The sequence below is a fragment of the Centroberyx gerrardi genome, chromosome 6, assembly GCF_048128805.1.
Source record: "Centroberyx gerrardi isolate f3 chromosome 6, fCenGer3.hap1.cur.20231027, whole genome shotgun sequence".
Taxonomy (NCBI): Eukaryota; Metazoa; Chordata; class Actinopteri; order Beryciformes; family Berycidae; genus Centroberyx; species Centroberyx gerrardi.
Genome location: NC_136002.1, coordinates 33,631,542 through 33,648,553, shown reverse-complemented (window position 1 = coordinate 33,648,553; position 17,012 = coordinate 33,631,542). Strand labels below are relative to the sequence as shown.

Here is a 17,012-nt window from a genome sequence, read left to right as displayed (position 1 = left end):
AACGTTAACGTTACCGCTCGTTGCTTCGGGAGACGCCGTTACTGTTTTGCCAGCGGCGGCCTGGATTTCACGTCATCAACTACAATGCAGTCCCTGATTGGCCCGGTTACATTGTAATTTCAGGAAATGGATGTGGGCGGCTAGAAGTCCAGACTGATCCGTGCAGCGAAACAGGATGTGAGGTCACGTGATCAGGATGGTCTCACCAGGCCAGGAGAAATGCTAAGACAAGATTTGAGAGAAATAAGATTTTCATGGAACATTAATGGGATATTTTAACTCATGAAACCAGGAACCAAAACTTTCCATGTTGCATTCATATTGTTCAGTACAGCAGCGGCGGGTCAGCCTGTTTATCATAAGGAACTCTTATGTTGTTCTGACCTCTGACCTCAACAACCCGTTTCCTCTGTAAACCGTGTGAGACCGCTCCATGTCAGCTGATTGTCAACAGGCAGGTGTAAGAAACAAGTGGCTGGAAACAGTTGAAATGTTACTTTGGAGTAACTGTAAGCTGCTGGAATAAAATGAAGCGATGGTACTTTTTAAAAGGAGAGCAGCTGCATGAAGGTTGAAATCTGAAGATAAAACCTGAAGGAGCAGAAGGTCCTGAGCCGCAGCAGCAAGACCAGCTCCAACACCTGGAACCACCTTCATATCAGTAATGTTGTTCATCACACTATAAAACTGACGCCTGAATCACTGATCAGTTACTAATCAATATTTCAGAGTCATTCCAACCGAAACAAAGCAGTTTTACCTTCTGATACAGACTGACAGTTTGGTTCAAACAGGTTTAAGAAGACCGGCTGGAACTCTGTGGACCGACAGACCGGAGGAAGAGCAGTAAGACAACAGACAGCTGGTCAACTGACTGGTTTATTGGTTCTGTACACAACAACAACAACAACAACAGCGTCGTCTTGATCCTCTTCAGACCCGGGAGGGGTACAGCATCTGGAAGACAGACAGACAGACGGTCAGTTAACAGGACAGACGGTCAGTTAACAGGACAGAGACAGTTAACAGGACAGACAGACGGTCAGTTAACAGGACAGACAGACGGTCAGTTAATGTTAATTTGGATTGAATAAGCAGATTTGATAAAATGCTTCTGAAGCTGAAGCCTCCCTGGAAGTGAATTTCAGAGCGATTTAAAACCAGAATAAAGAGCAGCAGCCCGTTTCTGCCTGGACAGACCGTAGCGAGGCAGGAAGCTGCAGTGCTCAGACAGGAAGTGCTCAGACAGGAAGTGCTCAGACAGGAAGCGGCGTGCGGAGCGACTCACCACTCTGACCCGGTGCCCGATGGCCTTGGCCGGCAGGTTGCTGCTGAACTTGGCGCGCACCATGCCGCTGCTGCCGTGAGCGCGCGTCACCTTGCCCCAGATCACACGCGTCTTGTTGGGTTTACCGCCCGGCGTCACCGTGTTCCTGCACACACACACACACACACACACACACCGTCAAACCAACGCCTCCCAGTGCGGTCCTGTGGTTTGATTTGTCCTGCTGGAGCTGCCAGCTGGGTGGAGTTACAGCAGGAGGGAAGGAGTCAATTCACCAAGTTTGTTTTCTTTGTGCTTTGTGACTTGCACATTGTAGTGCTGAAACGATTCATCACACGTCAGACAACAACTCCGATAATCGATTCATTTTAATAATCCATTAATCGTTGCTTCTCAGATTTGCTGTTTCTGTTTCATCTCTTTATTAAATGAATCTTTGTGTTTCTGTCTGCTGCTCAGACTGAGGAAGAAACCTGGAGAATCACTCTGGACTGAGATGGACATCTGTCTTTATTTTGACATTTTAGAGACTAAATGATTAATTGAAAAAAATCTATATTCTCTCTCTCCAGTGGAAGCAGCCTACTGTCATCTGTCTGTCTGTCTGTCTGTGAACCAGCTGGTCTGTCAGTGGCTCAGTCAGTCTGTCTGTCCCAGGCTACAGACAGACAGACAGACCAGCTGGTTCACAGACAGCAGCTTCAGTCTGACTTCACTAAAGAGAACATTATTATTATTTAGCTTTAATTAGTTCAGCTCACAGCAGCAAGTTCTCAGCTGACTGAACAGCAGAACAGACTTCAGTTCCTTCACAAACATTACAAGCAACCAATAGTCAGGAGGTCAGAGGTCACAGCAGTCTGAATGATCCTGATGGAGAAGTGAAGGAGGGCAGAAGTCACAGGCTTCAGACGCAGCGCCTCGTCTCACTTCATTTGGAAGTGAGACGCTGAAACTAACAATTAATCTCATTATCTACTCTTTGGATCAATCGATCAGTCGATCAGTCAGACAGGAGAGGAAGCTTCCTCACAGTGCGACTCGTCACGGAGGATTTTAAACACACAAAGAACAACCAGCTGGGGAAAGTGCTGCAGCTCTTGGTGTGGACGGACGTGTTGGCAGCAGAACAGCGACGGAGTCTTCTGACAAGGAGCGTTCATTATGTCATTTTAATTTACTGTAATGTCAGCTTGATTAGCTGCTGCAGCTCTATGTGGCGACACATGTAGCAGCTCACAATCACAAGGTAAACACTTGGCATAAACAGTAATTAAGCCGTGCTACCATGTTTTTTTTATGGCAATGTTAGATGCTGGATATTGCTAATGTTAGCTAGTGTGTGTGTGTGTGTGTGTATTTGAGACGGCTTGTGCAGACGTCTCCTGATACGTCGTTGAGCAGAAACGCCTCAGTGTCGTCCGACACTTCGAGCGTCTCATGACTCAAACTGTTCTTCCCTCCTGACCTGTTCATGTTTTTCCACTGAAAACCAGCTGGAAATACATTCTGCTGTATTTCTGTAAAGTCTCCCATTTGAACCCCCCCCCCCCCCCCCCCTTACTTCTTGGCCTTGTAGACGTAGGCGCAGCGTTTGCCCAGGTAGAAGTCGACCTCGTCGCGGGTGTAGACGCCCTCCACCTTCAGCAGAGCCGTGTGCTCACGCTGGTTCCTCAGGCCGCGCTTATAGCCGGCAAAGATAGCCTTACTCCACAGTCTGAGAGAGAGAGAGAGAGAGAGAGAGAGAGAGAGAGAGAGAGAGAGAGAGAGAGAGAGAGAGAGAGAGAGAGAGGAGAGAGACAGACAGACAGAGAGACAGAGAGAGAGAGAGAGAGAGAGAGAGAGAGACAGAGAGAGAGGAGAGAGAGAGAGACAGAGAGAGAGAGAGAGAGAGAGACAGAGAGAGAGAGAGAGAGAGACAGAGAGAGAGAGAGACAGACAGAGAGAGAGAGACAGAGAGAGAGAGAGACAGAGAGAGATTATTGGATTCATAAAGTCACCTGCATGAATGATTCTTACTGGTCAAAATGAAAAGCTCTTGTCACTCCACCTGTTTTCAAAGCTACTGAGTAGAAGGAGCTGCTGGGTGAAGCTGCTCACCGTGACGACACATCCGGTCACAACAGTCACTTTAAAGCTGCATGTGACCTCAGACCTCAGCAGAGTGCCGCTCCCTCTTCTCATTATACCAACTGGTTTTCTCTCAGCAGACCGGAGCCTCAGCTGCATGAAGCTAGCTGTAGTCTTAAACTACGAACTTAGGTTCTCAGGTTGGACTGTGCTGATTCAGACTGTGTTGCTTAAATATTAAGACCTTTGTCGCTATGGCAACGAGTCGGCCTAACTGTCAGAGTGGGAAGTTTAAATACTGAAGCAAGATGGAAAATCTTTGGTTTTTGGAAAGAGCCTGAAGAAGAGAGTGAGTCTTTAGAGAGAGAAACATTAGAGATCTACAGCAGTCAGGAAGTAGCAGAACAGGTCAGTGTAAGAGTCTACAGCAAGTCTGACTTAAGGTCACATTCAAGTCTGAGACCAGGTCTATCTTCATGCAACTGATCAAGTCATAGACTGGGCTGAGGTCAAATCACATGTAACACCACTAGTGCAGATACAGCAGTGATAAACCAACAGGCAGTCACTGAACACAACCTCAGTACTACAGGAGGTACACGTGTACTACAGGCAGTACACAGCAGTACTACAGGAGGTACACGTGTACTACAGGCAGTACACAGCAGTACTACAGGCAGTACACAGCAGTACTACAGGCAGTACACAGCAGTACTACAGGAGGTACACGTGTACTACAGGCAGTACACAGCAGTACTACAGGCAGTACACAGCAGTACTACAGGCAATACACAGCAGTACTACAGGCAGTACACAGCAGTACACAGCAGTACTACAGGTAGTACACAGCAGTACTACAGGAGGTACACGTGTACTACAGGCAGTACACAGCAGTACTACAGGCAGTACACAGCAGTACTACAGGCAGTACACAGCAGTACTACAGGCAATACACAGCAGTACTACAGGCAGTACACAGCAGTACTACAGGTAGTACACAGCAGTACTACAGGCAGTACACAGCAGTACTACAGGTAGTACACAGCAGTACTACAGGTAGTACACAGCACAGTTACAGTGGGGTCCAGCTCTTACCTTCCTGGCATTGTGAGTCTTCTCCAGGTGATCGACCTGAACACACAAAACACACATCAGACCTGCAGCAGACACAGAACCAGTTCGAACACCAAGTATCAATAAAACACTGACTGTGGGTCTGTAGAAACTGACTGTGGGTCTGTAGAAACTGACTGTGGGTCTGTAGAAACTGACTGCGTCTGTAGAAACTGCCTCTAGGTCTGTAGAGTGAGTGTGGGTCTGTAGAAACTGACTCTAGGTCTGTAGAAACTGACTCTAGGTCTGTAGAAACTGACTCTGGGTCTCTAGAGTGAGTGTGGGTCTGTAGAAACTGACTCTGGGTCTGTAGAAACTGACTCTAGGTCTGTAGAAACTGCAGCTTGTTACACAAACATCCAGCTGATGAAGAGGACTGTATGGAGACTAGTTTGCTTCACTGTGTTAAGTCACAACAGCTAACTCCTGCCGGCTGTCTGAAGCCTCGGACCGCCATGAAGAAGTCACGCGACAGTTCAACAGTCTGATATCAAACTGACTGCAAACTGCGCGTGTAGCTTTAACTTTTATCCACATTACACGCTAACTTTCCTTCTGGCTAGCCAGTTAGCCGAATGCTATCCACGTTAGCCGCTACCGGTTTATTGACAAGCACTGGACAGAGAATTCCCGCTGAATACTGACATTAGAGAAGAGAGATCAGCAGCTAACATTAGACAGACAGATAACTGTTCTGACGGAGAGACCAGGGACATTAAACAGTTTGAGCTCGCGCAGAGAGCGGCAGCGGGGACACTCCGCTGTAACAGACCGGACTGTTAGCTTCCTAGCATCATCCAAACCCAATCTCCGCCATCTGAGGCGGCAGCAGAACCCAAACCCGCCAATCTACCGGCGGGTGACGGGACTGATCTGCCGTGATGAGTATCATTAAGAAATAACACTTTAATAAGGTCGTAATTTCACATTTTACTTGGCATGTTTGACTCGCTTACCTGCACTGTGAGAAAAATGGAGGAAAAGGAAGTCCGAAAGGAATGCTGGGAAATTATTGTTGACATAGGTGGCCGCGGAGGCGCCTGATCCAAAATGGCAAATTGATTTAAATGTTTCTTAAGTTGAGCATTATTTTAAGTTTTGTTGCAGCGGGAAGGGTTTTTACCAATAACACGCAAAAGGCGCGTTGATAATACGTTTAAAGCTTCTGTTTAGTAGCAGAAAGTGCCCGTGCACATATCGGCACCTATCAACGTTTGATTCTAGGGGCCTCGGTGCGTTGCCATAGTGATGGATGTAAACTCAACTGTTAACTGAAGTTAAGTTGACAACTAATCAGAGCTTGATTGTGGCCGTTATTCTCATTTTAAATGTAGAATACACTTTCGATCCATCCCAAATGTGAGTAACCGTCACCGATGAACTGATATGAAGGAATATGTTGCCTCTAACGTTAGATGTCAGCGGGTTAGCAGCAACTCTTCTGTTTCGTACGGAGAAACCAGCAGGCCAAACTCCATTTAACAATCTGTCAGTTTAATGTTCTTGCTCATCGGGAACATACATGCCTGCTAAAACATAACTCTACACCTTCTGCAGATCAGTATGGTCTTCTAGTAAATTCGGCATATTAATGAGCCATGAAACAGAAACTTAGTTGAATAAAATCTAAACTTTTACAATAGTTCCCGCTGCTCGCCACCGCCCTCCGCTGTGTGTTTTGGCGGAAGCAGATTGGTGAAACCAGTTCTAAAAGTTGAAATATTATTGGAATAAATGCTACTTGGTGGTTTATATGTATACCGAACTGAACAGTGGATCCTACTGATTCGTTAAAGGTCTTAGTTCAGGTTCTGCCAGGCAGGCATGTTTGGTGATAACGAAGGCAGCGTTAAACTGACAGATTTGTGAATGGGGTTTGGCTTAATGATCTTGCTAACTTCATTAGGTTAGGGGTGGGGGTTTGCATTAGTTTGACAGTTGCTGACATGTCCCCCCCCCCCCCCCCCCCCTCTCCCTGTCTCAGCCTGTCTGTCTGTCTGTCTGTCTGTCTGTCAGGATGTCAGGTGTGTGTGCAGTGTGTGTGCTCAGACTGGCTGCAGTACTGGAGCAGAGTTCAGACCAGCTGTCCGTCCTGGGACACGTGATGGTGGGTCACACACACACACACACACACATACTTGTTTTTGCTACATGATGAGGACTCCTGACTAGGAGGTTACACATGGGGACACTACTTTCTAAATTAAATAAAGGCATGGTTTTAACTCCCAATTTTTTTTTTCAATCCTGGGATCCCAAAAATCAACTTCAATATCAAAATTTCTCAAATTTAGAAAGCTTATTTTTTGTCAGGTTTTTCTATCCCGGTGGGGTCGCTCCTATTGTGTCGTATCACAAACCACCACCAGGTGACACTGTTACACATTTGTCTGTAGAGGATTTATTTATATTCACTACAAGCCTGTATAAGGTAAGCAATGGAAGGTAAGTTTTTAGAATCAATAAAGAGCTTTAAAAGAGAGAATGGTGTCTGTATTATATTTGTATTTTTGTTAATTATTTTTATATTGCATTTGTATATTCACCATTAACTCTTGTATTTGTATACTGACTAATGAGCTGTGCATATTGGACTCCACACTCTAAAAATGTTTAAAATAAAGAGCTTTATTTCACCAGTTACGCGCATAGCTTCCAACAGGGTTGCACGATATCTTTCAGATATATATAAAAAAAAAACAGTGTACTTCAATACTTGAACAGTACCACAGCTGTAATGCTCTCAACATTATTTCAATACTTTGTTTCCAACAAACTGTTATACTTATTACAACCACTAATGACTTCAGTGTATAATATAAATGTATAATTTCCAGTGTGATGTAACTGTTTAAAATAAAAAAATGCACCAAAAATCACAGTGCATATATACAGTATATTCCAAAGTAATGCAACACAACTGTATTGCTGTTATGCAAATAAAAACATTAAACTATCAAACAAAGAATAAAAGAAATGCCAAACATAACCTCCAGAGAACAGGCAAGATTTATAACTCCAGCAAAAATTGTACCTGTTTAATCTTCCATCCGACAGCAATAGTGCACAAGCTTACCTTTGTCTCGCAGAGTCTCGCTTTGAAGCGAAAATGCGGTTTTTGACATAAAATTTCACTCCCTGCCATGTCCTCCTTTTAAGTGCTACTGGTGAAGTCTCAATGCACTTGAGACACTGGGCTTTCCCAGGAAGCTTCCCAGAGCTGATGTAGTCCATGAGCGTTTTCTCCACAGCCTGGATTTCTTCTTCGGCCCACTTCTTTCTTTTGGTTTGTGATGACCCTGAATAAAATGAGACAGTAACTTAAGTTTAAGTTTGCGTGCGGTGTGACATGACCAGCCCATAATGAGGCTATAATGACAACAGTTCCTGACCGTAGCAGCAGTACACACAATACTAAAAGCAATAGTAGAACAACCTGTAGTAGCACTAGCAGAAGTGTTTGGAGCAACAGTGTCAGTAATACCAGAAAGAGAAATAGCAGTAGAAATACAGGTGGTAGTTGCAGAAGTATGAACGAAGACGAGGTTTACCAACACTTACACTAGTATCAGTATTAACAGTAATAGCAGTAGTAGTTGCAGCAGTTGTAGTACTACTAATAGAGCAATTAGTCAATCTTATTGCTAGGCTGTAAGAGGTAGTTGCTTGGAGGTTTCTATGTTTTTGCCATGATGTACTAGGTGGTTGCTTTAGTATATCTATATGGTTGCCTGGATGCACTAAGGGGTTGCTAGGACACACTAGGTGGTTGCTAGGGTGCATTACATGGTTGCTAGTGTTTACTAGGTGGTTGATAGGGTGCAGTATGTGGTTGCTAAGGTGCAGTAGGTGGTTGCTAATGTGCAGTAGGTGGTTGCTAGGGTGCATTACATGGTTGTAGTGTTTTCTATGTGGTTGCTAGGGTGCACTGGGTAGTTGCTAAGGTGCCCTTGGTGGCTGCTAGGGTGCACTACATGGATGATAGGGTGCAGTATGTGGTTGCTAAGGTGCAGTATGTGGTTGCTAATGTGCAGTAGGTGGTTGCTAGGGTGCATCACATGGTTGTAGTGTTTTCTATGTGGTTGCTAGGGTGCACTGGGTAGTTGCTAAGGTGCCCTTGGTGGCTGCTAGGGTGCATTACATGGTTGCCAGTGTTTTCTAGGTGGTTGATAGGGTGCAGTATGTGGTTGCTAAGGTGCAGTATGTGGTTGCTAATGTGCAGTAGGTGGTTGCTAGGGTGCATTACATGGTTGTAGTGACCCATTCATAAGCCACTAGAGAAAACTTTAAACAGCTTACCTTTTGTTGTGTGTGATTCACCAGAGACCTCCCCGACCAGCGGCATCTTTTCATCCGACCTAGCTATTGAAACACATGAGCAAAACTGAGAAGAAAGGACTTTCAATATATGCAATATATGCAATCAAATCGTCTCTACTGTCTGCTGGTGCCCACAGAATAAACTTTCCTGTGGTATTTTAAGGAAACTGTATTAGGGAAAGTGATTGGAAATAAAAATGATAGAAGCAAAGTAAAAGGCATGCAAATAATAAAGGCTAGCAATGGCACTGGACAGTGTGTGCTCTCTTTACAAGTGAAACATTTTATCAGAAATTTCCATAATCCTCACATTTTCTTTCCAATTACTAGAAATATTATTACCTTTGGCTGGATGTGGATCATTGTTTCGTCCAACTTCAGTAGTGGATTTCTTTTTCACCCCTGATTTGTCTGTAAACATAATAGCTCTGTTTTAGTAAATGAGTATTCAACACAGTGAAAGCAGTCATTAGTGTGCTTGCTTCAGCGAAGCAACACACTTATACAAGCTTCTTTACTTCTTTATTAGTATGCTTGCTGAAGATAAAACACTATTATTATCTTGCATATATCTTATTATTATTGTTACTACTGTGCTTGCCAAAGGCACAGTATTATTATTATTATCTTGCATATACAGTATCTTCTTCTCATTATTATTAGTTTGCTTGCTGAAGGCAACACACTATTATCATCTTGCATATTATCTTATTATTATTAATCTGCTAATGCCCTTATGTTAACCCTAACACCATAGCAACCGCCTAGCAACTCCCTAGCAACCAACCACAACACCATAGCAATCGCCTAGAACACCAGCACAACCGCCCTGAAACATACCAGCAACTGGAACTCCCAAATTTCAATAAGCACACTAAAATTTTTCTTCTGAATATTTAGCCTTTTCTAGTTTTACTATTATTCCCTCTCAATAGTTGCCTACATACCTGATGATTGTGAGGATGAAGGTGAAGGTGAAGATGAAGATGAAGGTGAAGGTGAAGATGAAGATGACGATGAAGGTGAAGATGAAGGTGAAGGTGAAGATGAAGGTGAAGATGAAGATGAAGATGAAAATGAAGAAGAAGGCGCAGCATCCTTCACAGTCATGTCATCCTCATCTTCAGTGTCTGATGCATCACTGTCCACAGCCACTTTTCTGAAAGACTTGGAGAAAAACACGCAGTAGAACTCGCCGCCATGTTCTTTCTTCTTTAGCGTCATGACCATCACATCAGAACCATCAGGTGAAGAGGATTCTCCGGTGTCATTTGCAGCCAGGGAAGTAGAACGTGTCATACGCCTTCTCTTACGCCTTCTCTTACACCTTCTCTTACGTGGTTGGACATCTACTTCCTGAGAGTTAGCTGAAGTTGTTTTCAGTACCTTTCTCTTCTTACCCTTGTGCTGTTTGACATCTTCTGCTGAACTGTCACCTTCTGTTTCTTTAGCAGATTGAGGAACATACTCATCCTCGCTGACCTCAGAACTTGATAGAGATTCTTCTGTTGTGTATCCAAGCATTTGTCTGTTAAGCTAAAAAAAAAAGAAAAGAAAAAAAAGCTTAGATTTAGATTTAGTTAGATTTTAGAGTTAGATTTAGATTTAGATTTTTCAAGTCTTGATTGTTGAGTATTTTGTCAAATCACAAGCATTTAAAGATCAGAAATGTCAAGACAAAACAATAGAAATAAAACTAGAAACAGATACATTTTCGGAAGAAAATTTGAGTGCTTGCCTAAAGTGAAACATTCACAGTGTGCATACTTTGCAAATCACAATGATACATTAATTGCCATGCACCCAACTGTGCCTAGGCTTCTGCAGGTTGGTTTCAGAGGCGTTCTTCGTGGTTTCTAGGGTTTTCTAGGCGGTTGCTATGGTGTTGTAGGTGGTTGCTAGGGTGTTGCTAGGCGATTGCTAGGGTGTTCTGGGTGGTTGCTAGGGTGTTGCTAGGCAGTTGCTATGGTGTTGTAGGTGGTTGAGTTGAGTGCCTATACTACATAAAAGCAATGCACATATCACTTTTGTTTTTTTTACTGCTGATACCAATTCCAAATAAAAATATTTTATTATCAGTCTATATTGAGTACCAAACTGATCCATTACTTTTACTGAGCAGTGCCAACTTAGACCATTAGTGTGGGGTCAATGGGCAAAATACATGAGACAGTCTTTTTTTCCCCTATAGTAAAAGTAATACAATGCACCAAAAATGCACTAACTTGAGCCATTTTGCTTATTTCTATGACATTTTAGTCATGGCTGATGACCAATATTCCATTTTAGCCTGGTATCAGCCTGATATCCAATACAAGTGTCAGTACATCCCTTTCTTACAGTGAAAAATGTGAGTCTAATGTCATGGTGAACCAGCCAACACAGTCTACCAGTCACATCTTGTTTATCTGTTATTTCATTTAAACAAGTCTAGCCGCATAAAGTCATGTCTTTCCTTTGTTGCATTACCAAAACATCTCTGGGTGGCTCTGACTGGACAAGCTATCAGTGTTTCCCACAGGCTGACAATACAGCTGTGGTGGCACACTCATATGAACTGAGTTGTTGTGTTGTTTAGGGTAGTTTTAAACATCTCGGAAAACTTAAAAGTGTTAAGCTACTGTTTACAGACACTGTTACTAATATATTCCAGTTTGGAGTAAATTGTAGAATTTTAGTTTTCTTTTTTGTATTCATACTAATGGTAAATAATAATAATGGCTATTTTTTTCTATTTTTTTTTAGAGTCAGATCAGTCTCAATATTAATGAATGCACACAGAAGGATTCACAAATGTATTTCTTGATTTATATATAAATGACTCTCTTCACATAAATATTTTTCAATGCACACAAAAATAGTTATCGTTGTATATAAATGTAAAACAAATCTACATATAAAAAAATAAGGTTCACAAATGTATTTCTGATGCACACACAAATATTTCTTGTTTTAAATAAATGTAGTAGAAATCCACAAATATATGTATTTATTTATTATTTTATTATTATTTTTAAGTATTTGCAATTTTCATCAAAAACATATTTGGATGTTGTTACATTTATATACAACGATAACTATTTTTGTGTGCATTGAAAAATATTTATGTGAAGAGAGTCATTTATATATAAATCAAGAAATATATTTGTGAATCCTTCTGTGTGCATTCATTAATATTGAGACTGATCTGACTATAGTTTTCCTGCACCTTTTGAAGATGAATGGCAATGTGAATGGCTCTTAGTAAGGTAGGCTACCATAGCAGATGCAAATGACAGAAATCCAACTACTGCAATTCATGTAATGGTATTTTTCAACACCAGTTAGACTTTTGTCAAGGTTACAAAAATTTGTCTGTTGCTTTGTATTAACTTTGACCTCTATGCAGGAAAAACAGTGATAGCAGTCAACTGACAGATGCCAAGGCACTTCTTATGTTAGCATGTGAAGTTTTGCAAATAAACTTACAATTACACTGTCGGTTCTTCTGAGCTCAGGTACACTTGTGTCCTTGTCAACATCAGCTGGAGTGGGGTCAAGGATAACGGTACTCTCACTGTCACTGGAGCACTGGTGTACTTTCTGAAAAATAAACATCAAAAAATCCGTTTTTTTAACAGTGAAAATATCTAAAGTCCACTCGAAATGAAAACGCCTATTTTTTACTGCATGTCAAAACATAGCCAATGTACGGACCAACTGCTGACAGGCAGTGGCCTGCAAACTGGAAAAGACAAGCATATCACAGGCATCACAACCCCCTCTCCTTCAGCTCAAACTACCGCAGTGTTTTGGGCCTTTGCAATATTGAAAGATGCCACAAAGGTGACTTTGACGGAAGTCTGCAGAAATTTTTACAAAGCTAAGAGTGACACTGCAACTGGAGCCATACTTGCTACTAATTAACAGAATGTTTACTAATGAGACACAGACAAAAGCACATAATGAAAGGGAAACAGCTCTCTCTCCTGTCACTCTAATGTACATTATAAAAAGGTGTAGTACAACTAACCGTTGTATTCAGGCTACGATGTAAAAACAAGGTCCTCTCCCTCTCGTCGTTTAACCTCTTTGTGTACGCCTTCTCGTAGCGGTTCTCACACACAGCATGATGTGCTTTGAGTTTCTGGTGGCGACGCAAGTGACGACTTTGAGCCTGCAAAACACACAAAACTAAGTTTAAGCCAAATCCCTGTTTTTTTTTGGCATTTATGCTTATTAGATAGGACAGTTTAGAGAGACATAAAGGACAGAGAGAGGGAACGACATGCAGCAAAGGGCCCAGGCCGGAATTGAACCCGGGCCGCAGTGACAAGGACTTAGCCTTAGCGTACATGATACGTGCTCTACCAGGTGAGCCGCTGGGGTGCCCCAGTATCTGCTTGTCCTCAAACAGTTTAATGTGGTCATTTGCAAAAAAAAAAAAAAGTAAATAAAAGGTGAAGCATGCGGGGGAGGCCTCAATGGTATACTGTCACACATTATTGCTTTGATTTCTATTGTAGGTACACAGTCGTGCATGTACACAACTGGTTTAACTGTTGATTTTAAGAACCCAAAGAAGATGACATATCCTACCTCTTTCTTCTGTTCAGGGTCAAAGCCATCTGTCACATCAGCACCTGCAAATAAATTACAGAAGATGAAAATGTTAAATCGGTTCAAGATGAACTAACAATGCCAGCTTGAGGCTGTTCATTTACGTTTGGTTTCCTCCTAAAATCACTGCATATTATTGAGGGGAATGAAACTGCTTCATTTCAACATTGAGGGGGACACGTCCCCAGATGCCTTAGATTACACCCTAGGCTGCAATTATTATTAAGGTAGAAGGGAAAACAAACTGATATGGACCATTCAGATGGGGTGATATTAAGCGACCTCCCTTGGAGAAGCTAATCCCGTCCAAATGGAGTTTAAGAGATGCACCTAAGTTTTTTTGTTTTGTTTTGGGGGTTTTTCCCCCCATGCAATTACGAGCTTTGCCAGTTATGATGGGCAACTTCATGCACATGCATGAACTTGGCCTGGAGGAAGGGCGTTACAAGAGAGAAAAAGGAAGCAGTGAGGGTGGCTACGTTAAATAAAAATTTCTTTTTCTCCTTTGGTTGTGCACTTAAGAAAAACCTGGCTTACTCTGGCTCATTTCTCTAAAGTTACATATTTTAGCTTTAAGAATTCTTTTTCAGTATAATATTCTACACTACTACAAACTACTTAGTACAAATCTAATTATACAACCTCATTATACTATCATCTCATTATGTCTTCCCTTTCTCACCTGTACATTCAGAGCTGCCACCAGTGGATGCAAAACTTGGGCCATCCTCCTGTCAGCACAAGTGACACAGTCAGTCAAACTTCAAGGTCCAACATATCACATTACACTGTATTTCAAGCTGCAGTGGTAGAATTTGGCAATATATTGATGTAATTAACATTGTGACATGCATCAAGACTATGATGTATGATTTTAGCAATAGAGTGATATAGAAAATATTCTACCACATGGCGGTTTATCATAATAATGATTTGAATTACAATATCTGCTTACATAAGAAAAAATACTACATTTTAAAAGTCAAACTTGGGCTTATCACGTTGAACTGTTTGGTCATACAGCTTATATTTATTACATTACACACATATATTATATTATACTTATATAATTATATTTATTATATTGTATTTCATTCACATTCATAGCATACAGCTAAGCCTAAACAGTTTAGATTTTCACAAATAGACAGAAACATTTGAGCATGTGCAGGCTGCTAATTAGCTGCAACTCGGTTAACGTCCTTGCTAGCTAAGTGTAAGCTAACATTAGCTAACCATCTTGGTGAAGTTCCAGCGCATTGCAACAAGCTCTTTTTATGTTGCGATACATGTGCAAACAGTATGCAAGTAAACAGTATGCAAGTAAACTTAACAGCGCAATATTATAACTCAAAACTTACCATTTCCTTCGAGCTTCCACAGCCACAGCTAGCTCCTAGGTTGCACGTGTGTGGAGCATCTCGCCAGTCTGCCTCCGTTCGACGGAGCAGGTGTGCCGTGCCAATCAGAAAAGGAGCGCTGGATTTATGACACAGCACACGCAGGAGTAACTCCGCAGATAGTTAAAGAACACAACGAGACACTGACGGGCCAGCCGCGTATTAAAACAAACTGCAAATTCACTCGGCCAGCGTGCACAACTTGGCGCGCAGCCAGTAGCTAGTGGAGGGGGGAATAATAATTTAGTTAAGATCTGTGTAATCTAACATTACTGCAATCACGTATTGTTTAGCACGAACAACCTTGCTAGCAAGAATTAACAAGGTGGCAGACCAGCCCAACATGGGTGTATTAAACTAGCAGCCCAAGCCACAGTTTCCTCTTGCGGTGAGACAGTGGGGTGGGGGAGGGGCACGGTCAGGGTGGGGACTGTAAAAGTCAGGATCTGTGTTATTACTGAGACTGGGTGGAAGGACTACATACTCCGTAGATACGAAATTAGTCAACTGAAATTTAGTTTAAAAAGATTAAAATAAATTAATAAATAAATGAACTGTGAATCCTGTTCTTACTATTAACAATTTCTTATTTTTTTATTTATACACCTACAGTATATCATAGTTTTTAACCCTTACATATTGTTCATAAAAAACATCTACTATCACACAATATCATGTCCTATTTTACCAAAGACATGAAACCATAACAGCCATAATGATGTAAATATATTTTATTGAAACTGAAAATGGCATTTTCATGGTAATTATAATAAATAGATAAATAAATAAATGATGATCAATAAATGATGGTGCAGTTTTTCCACTCTGGGATGCCATTCTGGCTTAGCTACGGGTCCAAATCCTCACAAAATGGCTTGAAATTACAATAACACTTTAAACACAAATAAAACAAATTAACATATTTACAACATTACAGAAAAAAAACACCATTGCGTAGTATTTTCCCCCCTAGACAGTGATCTCTGAGATCACTGATCTGTGAGTCTCGAAGATCATTTCTGTTTCATTTGATATCCCCTGTTCGCTAACTGCGAGCTAATCTTTCTCTAGGGGTATGTGTGTTTGTGTACATATATACGTATACAGTATACTGTATATAGATACATACATGCGTGTACTGTGTATGTATGTGTCAGACTTTAGTGATTTGGGCATGTTGTTCCTCGTTCTCAGGGTTCGAGTCCATCCTGTCAGAGTAACCGCAATGATCCGGCTTGTTGTCGCTAATGTCTGGCATCACTGAGGTCAACGTGCTGCTAGCTTCAGAGTTAAAGCCCATCAGGCCTCAGGCAGCTGCTCTGGACTGGTCCATCTTGGCCTTACATTCTGGCTTAGCCCAATTACCTTCAGGAGGCCCCGGTCTGTCTCATTCGGATGCTGTTAGCATTTCTGCTTCTTCACACGCTGGCTCTTCTAGCTGCTCTGCTAACAGGACTACCAGTGCTAACACTTCTATCCAGTGATGATCAGTCCTCTGCTATGGCCTCTTGCTCTTCCTGGTGTGACGCTGTTAACTGGAGAGCTAATGCTAGCACATGCTTGCATCAACAATCATAGGGGCATTAGCCGTGTTTCTAGCAACTGATCATTGCCCCGCTCCTACTTCCCCTACGGTACGTCTTGATGCTGGATCAATAGCTTTCTTGGCCTTCGATCCAGCATCTCCTTATCACACTCTTTGCGCTGTTCACCTCCATTAGCTGCATGAAGGGGAGATGCATCTGACCCCATTCTCCCATAATGAGCGACCTCCATCGGCTCTGTTTGTCTCAGAGACACACTGGGCCCTGCTGAAGGAATCTCTATCACTCTGCCATCTCACAGCGCCATGCCCTCCTCATGATGCTCAGAACCAGATCTCACCACCTCTCTCTCCTCTCCTCTTCCTAGCCTAGGTGGGTCAGGTGATAAATTTTAGTTCAGTGGGCCACTATTTCCAGCCCATCCTCCCCCTCTGTCCTTTCTGCTAACCCCTTATGAGCCTGGGCACCCTCTTAGATCTGTTGATAGTGGCCCTCTGGTCGTTCCCAGAGCCCGGCTGGTGACTAAGGGTTGTTGGGCTTTTGCAGTCTGGGCCCCCACACTGGTTATAACACCATCCTCTCAGTCTCGTGTCAGTAGGCTACATGTCTGCTCACCTCCACCTCATCAGGATGATGAGGCTGAGAGACTGCACTTTCTGTGCCCAGTGCGTGCACTGG

General features: G+C 42.4%; 2 protein-coding genes across 2 annotated transcripts in view; one reads left to right on the top strand and one right to left on the bottom strand.

Moving 5' to 3' along the window:
- Positions 1 to 861: 861 nt before the first annotated feature.
- On the bottom strand, positions 862 to 5,451 carry rpl35a (ribosomal protein L35a). Its single transcript, XM_071900571.2, has 5 exons — positions 5,428 to 5,451; positions 4,454 to 4,489; positions 2,853 to 3,005; positions 1,289 to 1,433; positions 862 to 957 (listed from the first exon to the last, which is right to left on the bottom strand). Exons 2-5 carry the CDS (start codon positions 4,462 to 4,464, stop codon positions 934 to 936), a joined length of 333 nt encoding a protein of 110 aa, XP_071756672.1. The 5' UTR covers positions 4,465 to 4,489; positions 5,428 to 5,451; the 3' UTR covers positions 862 to 933.
- An 11,486-nt stretch (positions 5,452 to 16,937) lies between these two features.
- Positions 16,938 to 17,012, top strand: part of drc9 (dynein regulatory complex subunit 9) — an 8,776-nt gene continuing 8,701 nt past the window's right edge. The window contains exon 1 of the mRNA XM_078283956.1: positions 16,938 to 17,012. This exon is cut by the window's right edge and continues 8 nt beyond it. Within this exon, the coding sequence (XP_078140082.1) occupies positions 16,938 to 17,012 (75 nt within the window).

Coding starts and splice junctions, on each gene's coding strand:
- rpl35a (XM_071900571.2), bottom strand. Junction 1,434..2,852: donor TACGTCTACAAGGCCAAGAA/GTAAGGGGGGGG, acceptor GTGTGTGTGCAG/GAACACGGTGACGCCGGGCG. Junction 958..1,288: donor TCGGGCACCGGGTCAGAGTG/GTGAGTCGCTCC, acceptor TCTGTCTTCCAG/ATGCTGTACCCCTCCCGGGT.